This window comes from Bufo gargarizans, chromosome 3, assembly GCF_014858855.1.
Source record: "Bufo gargarizans isolate SCDJY-AF-19 chromosome 3, ASM1485885v1, whole genome shotgun sequence".
Lineage (NCBI taxonomy): Eukaryota > Metazoa > Chordata > Amphibia > Anura > Bufonidae > Bufo > Bufo gargarizans.
The window spans coordinates 467,790,731-467,804,919 of NC_058082.1; the positions used below are offsets into that span (position 1 = coordinate 467,790,731).

The window sequence follows — 14,189 nt, forward strand, 5'->3', positions numbered from 1 at the left end:
CCTTATATACCCAACGAGCCAGCTCTGCACACGTGACTTCTTTCATGAGCTGTATACACTGCCGACGCCGAAAGTAGAAAATGGTCAGAATAAGGGGACTCCACTGTGTATCATTCAATAGTAATAATATCTCAGTGTGATACATTTGCCCCAGTGCAGTATATCACAGTGCATTGTATCCACAAGGCATTCCCCTTGTCCCCAGTGCATTATCTTCAAATTTACAGTGCATTAGACCAGTGCAGCTCATCTGTAGTCACGCCCTCCTAGCTAATTTATTCACTTCACTTGCCGCTGAGGTAAATGCAGAGAAGCGCCGTAATCTCGCACAGGCGCACTGTATACAGTAGTATGCGCCCGGGCCATGCGGACTACTGGCAGAGGCACCGTCGATCGAAGTGCGCATGCGCCGTCTTCCAGCACACCTCGCTCGACGATGCCTCTGCCAGTATTCAGCACGGGCGCAGACTACTGTATCCAGTGCGCCTGTGTGAGATTACGGTGCTTCTCTGCATTTACCTCAGCGGCAAGTGAAGTGAATAAATTAGCTACGAGGCAGCGCTGGGCGGGGAGGGGATCTGTGGATGTGACACTTGTGGGGATCTGTGGATGTGACACTTGTGGGGATCTGTGGATGACACTTGTGGGGATCTGTGGATGACACTTGTGGGGATCTGTGGATGTGACACTTGTGGGGATCTGTGGATGACACCTGTGGGGATCTGTGGATGACACTTGTGGGGATCTGTGGATGACACTTGTGGGGATCTGTGGATGTGACACTTGTGGGGATCTGTGGATGACACCTGTGGGGATCTGTGGATGACACTTGTGGGGATCTGTGGATGACACTTGTGGGGATCTGTGGATGTGACACTTGTGGGGATCTGTGGATGACACCTGTGGGGATCTGTGGATGACATTTGTGGGGATCTGTGGGTGACACTTGTGGGGATCTGTGGGTGACACTTGTGGGGATCTGCGGGTGACACAGCATAAGTAACTGCCCACACCCAAACTGTTTGCCGCCGCCCCCCCTCTGCTATGTGAAATCTCACGCAGGCGCAGTACTGCGGACTGCCTGCGTGATATAGTGTGTACCTCCTTCACACATTAAAGTGCACCAAGACCCTACACCTCTGCAACCTCAATACATAGGCACCTAGGTCCAAACCAATATACCAGCAGGTTCTCAAACCCCTGGCTGCCATAACTGTCCAGCTTCAAGCGTAACTAGACCCAAGGGCTCTAAACCAGCTTTCGAACAGCCCTATATGTTCCTATGTCTGTTAATCAGACCACCACAAACAATATGATCAGCACTACTCAACCCACAATTTCCTGTCTGAAGTAAGAGAAGTCAGACATGTCGGAGTTTGCAAGGTGTGTGGTCCGCGGTGACCTTACCAAAACAGGTTGGATGATCAGTCCGAAAATTACATAGGCTGGAAATGTGCTTTCAGGACTGCAATTGATGATCTTGGCATTACAGCTGCTGAAGAATTTGACCTGCTAGTTAGATGGTTCGGCCTACAATCTATAGAACGGTTTAAGAAACTCAGATCTGTCCACATTAATAATCCTGCGACAGGTCAAATCGATGCGAGAGACTAGAACGGAGCTGTGGCAGTCCAGAAGCCATAGAAAACACTCTGCTTAAACAGCTTCAAAGTTTCCCAAAAATATCTGGCAAAGAGAATGAGAAATTCCAGGAGCTCAGTGATCTACTCCTAGAATTCCAGCTGGCAAAAGCAAATGCTAACCTACCTGGCCTCAGTTACCTGGACACTGCTCGTGGAGTAAACCCAATAGTTGCCAAACTATCATACAATATACAAGAAAGGTGGACTAGCCTCAGGTCAAGATACAAAACGGAGTATCACATTTCCATCCCTCCATTTTCCAACTTCTACGAGTTCATAAGGAACATTGCAGAGTCCAAGAATGACCGAATTCTATTGCTATATCTTCCTCATTTACAGAAGATTGCGGTGAAGGTCTCTGACAAGTCTTGTGCAAAAGGTATGTCTAGTCAACGTATACCCCACGGATCAAGCAGATAGAGTCTTAAAGGTGTATACCATCTTGGATGACCAAAGCAACCGATTGCTTGCAAGATCCGAACTCTTTGATTTGTTTGACCTTAAAGGAGACGCTTACCCTTACACATTGGGTAATTGTAGTGGCATTACAGAGGTCTCTAGAAGGAGAGCCAGTGGACTAATGGTAGCGTCACTTGACAACAATGTCCGGATACCCTTGTTAACGTTTGGTGAATGTAACCAGATACTGTCTAATAGAGGGGGGATTCTTATGCCAGAAGTGGCTCTTCAATATACTCATCTAAAGTCTAAAGCCAAGGAAATACCATCTCTTGACAAGAACGCAAACACCCTTCTTCTGCTTGGCAGAGACATTCTCTGTGACAGGTACACCAACAAATCAATGAACCTCACAATGTTCCATTTGCTTAACATCTTGATCTAGGCTGGGTGATCATAGGTAATGTTTGCATAGACCAGACGAAGAAGCCCACTAAGATTTCCTCATTTAAAACCCACGTCTTACCAAATGGTCGCTGCACTTATTTTCAACCATGTCTCCACCATTACTGGGTGAAAGAGAAGTTCCCTGACAATAGGTGGCCACATGACCTTCAAGATAACATTCCTTCTTCCTTGTCCTGGGACGACAACCTTGGAGTGGCAGTCTTTAATCTAACAAGTGAAGACAACAAACTAGCACCTGCAAGAGAGAGTAAGGAATTTCTTAAGATTATGGAAAAGGAATTTTCCCAAGTCGATTCCAACACCTGGGTAGCATCATTACCCTTCCGCTCTCCAAGAATAACAATACCAAACCATCTACAACAAGCAGTCGCTATACTCTCTTTTTTTAAACGCATCTTAAAAAGGAAATCAGTAATGGATTAACATTTTGTAGACTTTATGCAGAACATATTTGACAGAGATCATGCAGAACCTGCACCACCACTAGAAAAATGAGAAGAATGCTGGTACCTCCCATACATTGGCATGTATCACCCTCACAAACCTAAACAATTTAGAGTGGTGTTTGATTCCAGCGCTTAGTATGAAGGTGTCACTCTCAACAACCAGTTCCTTACTGGGCTCAATCTCAACAACAATCTCATGGGAGTGCTAACCCGCTTCCGACAAGAACCTGTTGCAGAAATGGCTGACATCTAGCAAATGTTCCAATGCTTTATTGTCACGGAAGACAACAGGAACTACCTCAGACTACCTCAAGCTCCTATGGCACAAGGACAACGATGTCAACAGTGAAGTCATAGATTACCGGATAAAGTGACATATGTTTGGCAACAGCCCCTCTCCTGCCGTAGCAATCTATAGATTGAGAAGGACATCCCAAGGAGGAGAATAGGAATTTGGATCTGATGCTCGTCAGTTTGTTGATAAGAACTTTTATGTGGATGATAGACTGAAATCCTTACCTAGCGGTGAACAAGCAATTGATCTCCTCACCAGAAAGCAGAAAATGCTGTCTGTAGCAAGCCTCAGACTTCACAAGATTATCTCCAACAGTCCAGAGGTATTGAATGCATTTTCCTCGGTTGATCATGCTACCAACTTAGACCTTGATCTTGGTTCTGATTCCCCTCCCATTCAATGCAGCCTAGGTTTAATGTGGGACATCAAGCAAGTGTCGCTTTGTGACAAACCTTTCACTAAGCGGGGAATGTTGTGTGCTGTGAATAGTATCTACAATCCTCTTGGATTCATTGCACCAATTACCATTTATGGCAAGATGTTGCTGAGACAGTTAACTGCAGAGAACCTAGACTGGGACACACGGCTACCTTCTGAAAAACAACAAAAGTGGGAGGCATGGAAGAAGTCTTTGAAAGGGTTGGAGCAACTTCGAGTACCACGTTGCTATATTCCCAGTTCCCTTACAGCTGCTGTCAGAAAGGACATGTCTTCTTGGATGCATCCATTGGGGCCATAGCTGCAGTAGCCTACCTGAGGGTGTCTGCAGTGAACAGCAAGCCACATTGTGGATTTCTCTTGGGAAATGCCAAACTAACCTAAAAACCTGCACACTCTTCTGTCCCAAGATTTCAACTTTGCACAGCCATCCTAGCAGTAGAATTCGCTAAGGTCAAAAAGGATGAAATGAACGCTATTACTGATTCATTTATGTTCTACACTGATAGTAAGGTTATTTTTGGATAAATATACAACCAGACAATTTTCTGTATACATTAGCAATAGATTTGAACGCATCAGAAGCTTCTCCACTCCTGGACAGTGGCATTATATCTCCACTGACCTCAATCCAGCTGACCGAAGAACAAGATCTGCTCCTATTTCAGGCCTCATTGATCATATTTGGTTGTCACCCTCAAGTTTCTTGTTTTAGGGCCCTTGCTCATTACCTGCTGATGACAGTTATGAATTGGTGGAACCTGAGTCTGACCAAGAAATCAGAGCTATAAACGCAACGCCCTATACTACAGTGAGTCCTAAATTGAGGCTCAAGACACACCGCTTTGATCGTTTCTCAAAATAGACATCTCTTGTATGAGCTATTGCTCAACTAAGGGCCCTTTCACACTTGCGTTGTCCGGATCCGGCGTGTACTCCATTTGCCGGAATTACACGCCGGAACCGGGAAAATGCAAGTGAACTGAAAGCATTTGAAGACGGATCCGTCTTCAAAATGCTTTCAGTGTTACTATGGCAGCCAGGACGCTATTAAAGTCCTGGTTGCCATAGTAGTAGTGGGGAGCGGGGGAGCGGTATACTTACCGTCCGTGCGGCTCCCGGGGCGCTCCAGAATGACGTCAGAGCGCCCCATGCGCATGGATGACGTGCCATGTGATCACGTCATCCATGCACGTGGGGCGCCCTGACGTCACTCTGGAGCGCCCCGGGAGCCGCACGGACGGTAAGTATACTGCTCCCCCGCTCCCCGCTACACTTTACCATGGCTGCCAGGACTTTAGCGTCCCAGCAGCCATGGTAACCATTCAGAAAAAGCTAAACGTCGGATCCGGCAATGCGCCGAAACGACGTTTAGCTTAAGGCCGGATCCGGATTAATGCCTTTCATGGGCATTTATTCCGGATCCGGCCTTGTGGCAAGTCTTCAGGAATTTTGGCCAGAGCAAAAAGCGCAGCATGCTGCAGTATTTTCTCCGGCCAAAAAACGTTCCGTTCCGGAACTGAAGACATCCTGATGCACCCTGAAAGGATTTCTCTCCATTCAGAATGCATTAGGATAAAACTGATCAGGATTCTTCCGGCATAGAGCCCCGACGGCGGAACTGTATGCCGGAAGAAAAGAACGCAGGTGTGAAAGAGCCCTTATTCACATTGCTCGATCCTTTGCAAAGGACACATCTTCAGGCTGCCATGGTTGGCACATCTGTAAGGATCACCCTTCAGTTACAGATATGGAAGTTGCAGGGGAAGTCATGATTCGGTGTGTACAGCAAGAAACTTACTGTAAGGAAAATATCACCTGAAGGAGGGAGCCTACCATAAGGAACTTCAAGCCACAACGTACTTCAGACATTTATCATTGGATCACAATGTGGGTTGGTGGAAGTGTTTGCATGTTGCAGCTTCCCCAATCCGAAGATGGGTTCATTCCTTGGAACTTTTTGCCCTGCAAGATCACCTTCTTCTTAATCTGATGTTCCACAGTGTGACTATACTGTTATTATTTCATGTTTTTTTTCTGTTGTTCTAGGTTAAGAGACTTATTTAGAACATTTCATTCACATACATACTGTATATTACAGTGTAATCTAAAGATTTCAGGCGGGGAGTGTCATGTCTCATGGTTCATTATCGTTAATGTCATTGCTGTATTGCTGCATAAGTTTGTCCCACTTGTCTCTCTGTATGTTGCTCTGTTCTTGCAGCCCCCTCCATCCTTCTTGCCAGTAGTTGTAGCCATTTTATGTTATCTACACTGGTGTTTCATCTGCTGCTTAACTCTGCCACATTATCATTTTTTCATCTACTGTTTTGGTGTATAACTACAAGATTCTTCACACATGCCTGAGCAGTTGAGTTGATCGCTGTCTGATGAGAGTCTGAAGTAAGTACACAGTTCATTACAGTCTGCCATTGTTACCTGGAGCCATTGAGCACAACACTTATTGTCAGGATATTGAGTCAGAAGTTGTGATTGTTTAACTATGACTGTAATAGGGATTGTAAGCACTGTGGGGGTCATTTACGGACAGATATACGGCATTTTTGTGGCGTACATGTGGCGCAGATTCTGTCACAAGCCATGTTATGGCAAGATCTGCGACTTCTTCCATACTCACGCATAGTCTATAAGTGGGCATGGCATGGGCAGAGAAGGGGACAGACCGGTAGGCCTGTCTCATTCATCATTTTTTTATGTCTTGTTTAGGAAGTTGGCTTACATTTAGAATTGGCGTTGGATCTGCTGAAGTTAGGTAGAGGCCGGCGCCTCCCCTCTGCTTCCCCTATAGCTACGCTCCTGCTGCCACCAGGGGTACGTGCCGACACATTAGGTCTTTTGGCACTAGGAATTGCAACCTTCAGTGGTATGTTCCACCCCACCATTGACCAAAGGTTTCAGGAGATTCCACCAATGTCAATGGTCCACCTACCCTGTTGGTCCCCCGACTACTTTCAGCTCCACTGACTGATGGTCCTTCACCAGTCTACGATAGGTTCCTAAGGCAAATATCAACAAGGATTTGGTGTTCCAGAACTGCTACCAAGTTCGTGAATGGCCCTGGTTTGGATGAACGTAACTTAAAGTGAAGCGTGCTGGATGAGGAAGACGATGATGGTGAAGACTGGAATGGCTTTCAACTTTTGCCAATTAAGCTTCTGTATGTTCAAGAGGGAGAGAGCGAGGCGAGGAGGGAGGAATGTTTGCCGTGCACCATAGATCGAGATTACCAAAGGAGATCGCATATTTGGCTACATACCTCCTCCTCGGTTTATGCCACGTCATATTTATCACATAAGCCTTCGTATCCCATCATCATCCGAGCAAATATTATCGAGCTTGTGTGCTTTACTCACAATACACACAAAAAAAATTAGGTTATCAACGCCAGGTAAGCAAACAGCCATCTGATATAAAATGACCTCGGTCAGGAGAGCTCCACACTTCCAACTTTGGCTTCGAAGGAGAAGAGAAATGGGATCCTACACCTTCTGCTGGGTGGCTGCCATCCTCATCCTGGGGGCTCAAGCCTACTTACCCGTCAACTGTAAGTGGCAAACACATCATCTAGCTAATAATTTAGTTCTTTGTTTTTTCCCCCTGTTCATCCTGAGCTGGCTGGTACATGAATAAAATGCGAGATATGCAGGAAAGATAAATGTCAACAATTGCAATGCAAGAGGAGAAGAAGGGAGGGATAATTCTGCTGCTATATCTCATTATCTAGCTATCTATCCATCCATATCTATCTACTTTATTTCTCCTGAGGTTACAGATTGCCTCTGATCTCTGGGGGTTCCAGCAGTGCAGCACCCAGGGATCCACCTTTTTTGGGTGGGATCTTCTTAAAGAAACGGGGGGGGGGGGGGGGGGGGTTGTCTAAAGATAAGATCCTAATAAAGGAAGGTGGCGGGGCTGTGACAACATGTCAGATGTACTCAAGTGCCAAGCCTGTGTTGATATTGGGTTGCTGTAAGTTTCACAGACGGTGTAAAAAATTCTTTAAAAATGATTGCCGTACACAGATGTAGTAACGCTGAGTTTGTCGTTTAGCTCTTCAGCGTCTCTCTCCATCATTTCTGCATTGCGGTAATTAAGATAATTCAGTAGATTTACATTCGGTCCCATGTAAGGCTTCTTTTGCACTAGCATTAGGCTTGTCCGGCAAGGGAAGAGTGTGCAAGCGTTAGTACGGATCCGGCATGCTCTTCCCCTGCCGGACAAGCCTAACGCTAATGTGAAAGAAGCCTAATACCGCGGGTCACTTTAGTGCAGTGCATTGTACCCCATGACAAGAAGTCAGCTCTGCTACATCTGGTGTGCGGGTTACTATACCGATATAAATTATATAGAATTAAAATATCTAAAATTGGGCTCAATGTGAACTTATAGATCTGATCAGTTCTTCATTTTATTTGCTGAAAATAAATCTCCCGCTTCTTCTACACAGACAAGTGCGGGGTGCAGCCCAAGTCCAGAGACGAATGTGGATATCCTGGAATTACAGCAGATGAGTGCGGAAAGACCGGGTGCTGCTTCGACGACTCCGTGCCTGATGCCATCTGGTGTTATACTCCATGGAAATTTGAAGGTGAACTTTAATAAAGTCATATCTACTGTATCTATCTATCTAACTTAGTCCAAAGTTTGACATTATAATTGTATAAGGGATCAATGATTGTAGTTCCCGGCAGCCAGCACTAGGGGGTGCTCACGGCCTGTAGATTTATACAGTCAGTGAGATATAAAACTGTATGCAGAGAGCTCCACCTAGTGGCGGCTGCAGGTAACCGCTATAATGCTGTGAAGGCCATCAGGGTACACAGACCAGCAGCACCCGGCTCCCTCCCAGCTCTGGTCACATAGGGTTCCACCACAGTAGGTGCACCATCGTTGCAGGACTATAACCATGTACTCAGGTTACGTTTTCTCGCACTGCAGCCACAAAATGTAATCCAGCCGGACCCAAAGCCAGAGTAAACTGCGGATATCCAGGAATCTCCGAGAAAGACTGCACAGACAAAGGATGCTGTTTTGACTCCGAAATTCCCCAAGTTGTATGGTGCTACCAGCCCGAAATACAAGCAGGTAACGCCGGACAGAAGAACTGCTTCTCTGTAGTGACTGAAAGGGGCAGTAAACCTAAAGGCAAAACACTCACCCAGACAACCCCTTTAATGCTCTTAGTCTCCTACTGCAGGTAGTGTGTGTGTGTGTTTTTAGGCCGGACTACTTCAGGTTGCCTAGCGACCACTTGCTTCATGTCTGGGTGACCACATGGCTATGTAGACTGAAGTGGTCACAGGAAACCAGAACGTTTTTTAAGGAAATCCCTGTAATTCTGAGTCGATTTCGTTTCCCATTCCAGTGGAATATGACTGTGGCGCCATTGTACCAAAGTCGAGAGTGAACTGCGGACCCCCCGGTGTGACCCCCGACCAGTGCAAGGAACATGGATGCTGCTTCGACAGCAGTGTGCCCGGAGTGCCCTGGTGCTTCAAGCCTGAGGTTAAGAAAGGTACGCGCTCCTCAAAGGCTTCACACTACTCGGTAGACATGGCCGTAATATCCCAGTGAGGGGGATGCTTTAGTAACAGCGCCCCCCCTGTCCATGTTTGCATCTGGTATTGCAGCTCAGCTCTATGTAATTGAATTGGGCTGAGCCACAATACCTTACGCATCCTATAGACAGGGGTGTCGCTGTTTTTGGAAGAAAGCGACCCTGGCTTTTCTAATCCTATGCTGCCCCTTCCCGATATTCGTACATGTGCGGCAGATGCCGATTCAGATGGTGTAGATGACAAAATTTCTGCCACCTATCTGGAACGGACTACAAATCCCAGCAAGTCATGTGTGACATGATATCCGTTCACTCCCGTAGAGACCATCCAGTGCGCTGTGTTGCCTAAACTGAGAGTCAACTGCGGACGCGACGACATCAGCATGGACCAGTGCTACCAGAGGGGATGCTGCTACGACTCCAGCGATCCTGACGCCGCCTGGTGTTTCTACCCTGACATTACAGATGGTAATGCACTTACTATGTTCTGCACAGGGAATTCCCCTTTAAAAGCTTGGAAAGGGATAGGAAAGTATTTGTGGAGGATGGGAGTTGATTTCCAGCTGATGGGGGTAGTGAGTAAAGCTGCAGAGACGTATCAGATTATAATTTTCCTTTCTCTCTTATTTTCAGTCACCATCATTGAATGAGAGGACTCCCGGCGGTCACCGCCGATCCTGCTGCAGGTCCCGGATTCCACCTCCATTGATTCGTTCCATTGATTATCAGCAGTTCCTTGTGTATCTCTCATAACCAATAAACATTCAGACAGCATTGCCGTTTCCGTTCATTTATTGTTCCCATTGGTAAAAACAAATGAAAAAGGTGCGCAGCAGAGCTGTGTTTGTCAGATGTAGCAGCGCTGAGTTTGCCATACCACAATGGGGGTCTGATGAAGGCAGGGGATCTGATCTAAAGTCTGATGAAGAATGGGGTCTCATCTTGGGTCTGATTTGAGGTCTGATGAGGATTAAGGCCCCTTTCAGACGAGCGAGTTTTCCACGAGGGTGCGATGCGTGACGTGAACGCATTGCGCCCGCACTGAATCCTGACCCATTCATTTAAATGGTGTCCGTGTACATGAGCGTTGTTTTTCACCCATATGAAAATCGCAGCACGTTCTATATTCTGTGTTTTTCACCCATAGAAGTGAATGGGGCTGCGTGAAAAACGCATTGCATCCGGAAGCAAGCGCGGATGCGATGCGTTTTTCACTGACGGTTGTTAAGAGTTGTTGTTTTTAAACCTTCAGTTTTTTATCACACGCGTGAAAAACGCATCAAAACGCATTGCACCCGCGCGGAAAAAACTGAACAACTGAACGCAATCGCAGACAAAACTGACTGAACTTGCTTGCAAAATGGTGCGAGTTTCCCTGAACGCATCCGGACCTAATCCGCCACGCTCGTGTGAAAGAGGCCTAAGGCCTCGTTCACACTTCAGTGTTTGGTCAGTGATTTCCATCAGTGATTTGTGAGCCAAAACCAGAAGTGGAGCCTCCACAGACATGAGGTAGAAGGGAAAGATCTGCTCCTGTTCTGTGTTTAGAGTTGCACCTGGTTTTGGCTCACAAAACACTGATGGAAATCACTGACCAAACACTGAAGTGTGAACTAGGCCTAAGGGTCCGATTGCCAATTAAGCTTCTGTATGTTGTGGGAGTGAGCGAGGCGAGGAGGGAGGAATGCGTGATGTGCACCATAGATCGAGATTGCCAAAGGAGATGCCATATTTGGCTACATACCTCCTCCTCGGTTCATGCCACGTCATATTTATCATATAAGCCTTCGCATCCCACCATCATCATCATCCGAGCATATATTATCGAGCTCGTCTGCTTTACGCACAACACGTGGTAGGCAATTAAAGAGTGCCGTGTTTGTGTGAGGGGAGGCGGGGCTTTAATTATTTAAACCTGGCTCTCCTGCCCTCACTTGTCGGTTCGAATGCTTTCGAATCGGCTCGTGGGTTGGTGCCAGAGAAGTGCGTGCGTCACTGGAGAATCGGGTGGTCGGCTGCGTCGGGCTCGTCGCTTCGGTGATTAGGTAGGCAGGGTGGCTGCACACCCGTCTCGCTATGTATAACATGGGGCGCTGCCGAGCGTGCCGCCGGGCCCCAGCCGCGCTGGCGACTGCCCGCACTCCCGATCGCTTCCGGCACCCCGCTCCAGGCACCCCGATACAGGCACCCCGATCCGCTCCAGGCCCTGCGCCAAGCACCCCTGCTCCCACGTGCAGCGTCCCCCAGGCGGGCACCCCTCATCTGTGGCTCAGCAGCGACGGGTCACACGTCCTTCACATACCCAGAGCAGCGGTCACGCCGGCCGTCGGCTCCTCAGTGCAGCTCACTGGCTTGCTGCGCTCCAGCAGGCCCTGGCTTGATAGAGGGCGACACCTACAGGCCCATACTGGTACTGCAGTCCAGGTACAGGGCTCCTTGCTCAGGCATAGTGGCTAGGTACTAAGGCAGGACAAAAAAAAAAAAAAAAATATTATATATTTGGGATATGTTTTAAGGATCAAATATAAAGAGTGCTCCAAAAAGGGGGGCTGACCACGTCACTTTGCGCACGCAGCCGGGCCGCCCGCTAGCCCATACGGCGAGTCAGGGGGTTGGTTCGGGCGCAGTCGCAATAATCCGGTGGACAGCAAAGGAGCGGTGGCAGGAGTGAAGGGTCACCCAGTCACCGTGCGCTCACTCACATGTCTGTCCTTGTTTATTCAGGTCCACAGGTGGTTGGCTAACTTACGATACTGTGGGGTTTGTGGCTGTCATGGCCGCCAGGTGAGTCAGGGGTGGTGCAGGCGTGGGCCAACCCCCTCCTTTTCTCCTGCATAGGCTTGGGGGACGGGGGATGGTGGACTATTATGGCCAGGCCTCTGGCGCATCTCTTACAGGGTGGCGCCTACAGTCGTGGCCGTTGGTGGGGGGGGGGGGGGAGAAATAAATAAATAAATAAAAAAATAAAAAATGGTATAGATAGGAATGTTGCTTTGCCAGGTCTGTCACGACTACAGACTCCTTATAAAGCCCTGCCACGACTGCAGGCATCAGTCTGTCACGACTACAGACCCGCTCTAAAGCCCTGCCACGACTGCAGGCAACAGTCTGTCACGACTACAGACCCGCTCTAAAGCCCTGCCACGACTGCAGGCATCAGTCTGTCACGACTACAGACCCGTTATAAAGCCCTGCCACGACTGCAGGCAACAGTCTGTCACGACTACAGACTCGTTATAAAGTCCTGCCACGACTGCAGGCATCAGTCTGTCACGACTACAGACCCGTTATAAAGCCCTGCCACGACTGCAGGCATCAGTCTGTCACGACTACAGACCCGTTATAAAGCCCTGCCACGACTGCAGGCATCAGTCTGTCACGACTACAGACCCGCTCTAAAGCCCTGCCACGACTGCAGGCACAAATCCGTTATGACTACAGACTCGTTATAAAGCCCTGCCACGACTGCAGGCATTAGTCTGTCACGACTACAGACTCGTTATAAAGCCCTGCCACGACTGCAGGCATTAGTCTCATGTCAACAGACTCGTGAGGTAATACTACCACGTCTACAGGCGATGGTCCGTTACCGCTACTCCCGAGGTAGGGTCCCCTCACGACTACAGGGGCCAGTCGGTCACATCCACAGACTCGGTCGCACTCCCGTTGACTACAGGCACTGGGGGGGCATCTACAGGTAGTTGCGTCACGTCTACGCACGCGGGTCAGCCACGGCCTGGGGGGTCAGCCTTCTCGGTCACAGGTAGGTCCGGTCAGACCTCAGTCTCCCAGCGGGTTCCAGTCACAATAACCAGCCCCTAGGGGGGGCACTCCCGCACCGGCGCATAATGCCAGGGAGCTATGTGGCTCCCCACGCGGCACACGATTCAAACCGGCGAGGGCCCGGGCTCACGGTAAAGGAAGGGCTCCCTCTGATCCGGTGCACATCGCCAGGGAGCGGCGCTGCTCCCCACGTGGTACGAGTGTCCAGCCGGCGGTGGGTCGGCCCTGGCTGAGGGGGGGGGGGCTCCCCCGCACTGGTGCACTCTGCCAGGGAGCAGCGTGAGCTCCCCACGCGGCTGGGGGTAAAGGTGCTGGACACCGTTTCCCCGCTCCTCATCTTCAATAAAGTCTGGCACGGGCCGCCGTGCCGTTAGGTAGGCAGGGATCGGGGGAAGGAGTACCAGGCTCGATCAGGGGGAGCAGATCATAGGCGGTGGCTGGCTTCCTGCTGCCGGCCGTACAGAAGGTTCCAAGGGGGTCATTTAGGCACAGGATGTTAGTTAGTCCGTGCAGGTGACCTGCGTTATACCATGCTCTTCATGCTCGTACTCAGAGCTGTGCCCATACTGGAGCTGCGCAAGTGGTTTATAGTTTAAAAAAATAAATAAAAATTCAAACCACAATTAGAGTCTTTCACGCATGGCTTCTCCGTTTTAGGTGTACACATGTGACTCCACCATTGGAGTCTCTCACACATGGCTTCTCCGTTTTAGGTTTACACATATAGTCCGCCATTAGAGTCTTTCACGCATGGCTTCTCCGTTTAGGTTACACATATGACTCCACCATTAGAGTCTCTCACGCATGGCTTCTCCGTTTTAGGTTTACACATACGACTCCTCTATTAGAGTCTCTCCCGCATGGCTTCTCCGTTTTAGGTTTACACATACGACTCCTCTATTAGAGTCTCTCACGCATGGCTTCTCCGTTTTAGGTTTACACATATGACTCCGCCGTAAGAGGCTCTCACGCATGGCTTCTCCGTGTTAGTTTTACACATATGACTCCGCCGTAAGAGGCTCTCATGCATGGCTTCTCCGTTTTAGGTTTACACATATGACTCCGCCGTAAGAGTCTCTCCCGCATGGCTTCTCCGTTTTAGGTTTACACATACGACTCCTCTATTAGAGTCTCTCACG

General features: G+C 48.7%; 1 protein-coding gene across 1 annotated transcript; it reads left to right on the forward strand.

Moving 5' to 3' along the window:
• The first annotated feature begins 7,154 nt into the window (after positions 1–7,154).
• On the forward strand, positions 7,155–10,041 carry LOC122930357 (putative gastrointestinal growth factor xP4). The gene is made up of 6 exons (XM_044283696.1): positions 7,155–7,254; positions 8,158–8,298; positions 8,649–8,795; positions 9,076–9,225; positions 9,589–9,735; positions 9,901–10,041. The coding sequence occupies exons 1-6, from the start codon at positions 7,182–7,184 to the stop codon at positions 9,915–9,917; spliced, it is 675 nt and encodes a 224-aa protein (XP_044139631.1). The 5' UTR covers positions 7,155–7,181; the 3' UTR covers positions 9,918–10,041.
• The last annotated feature ends 4,148 nt before the right edge of the window (positions 10,042–14,189 follow it).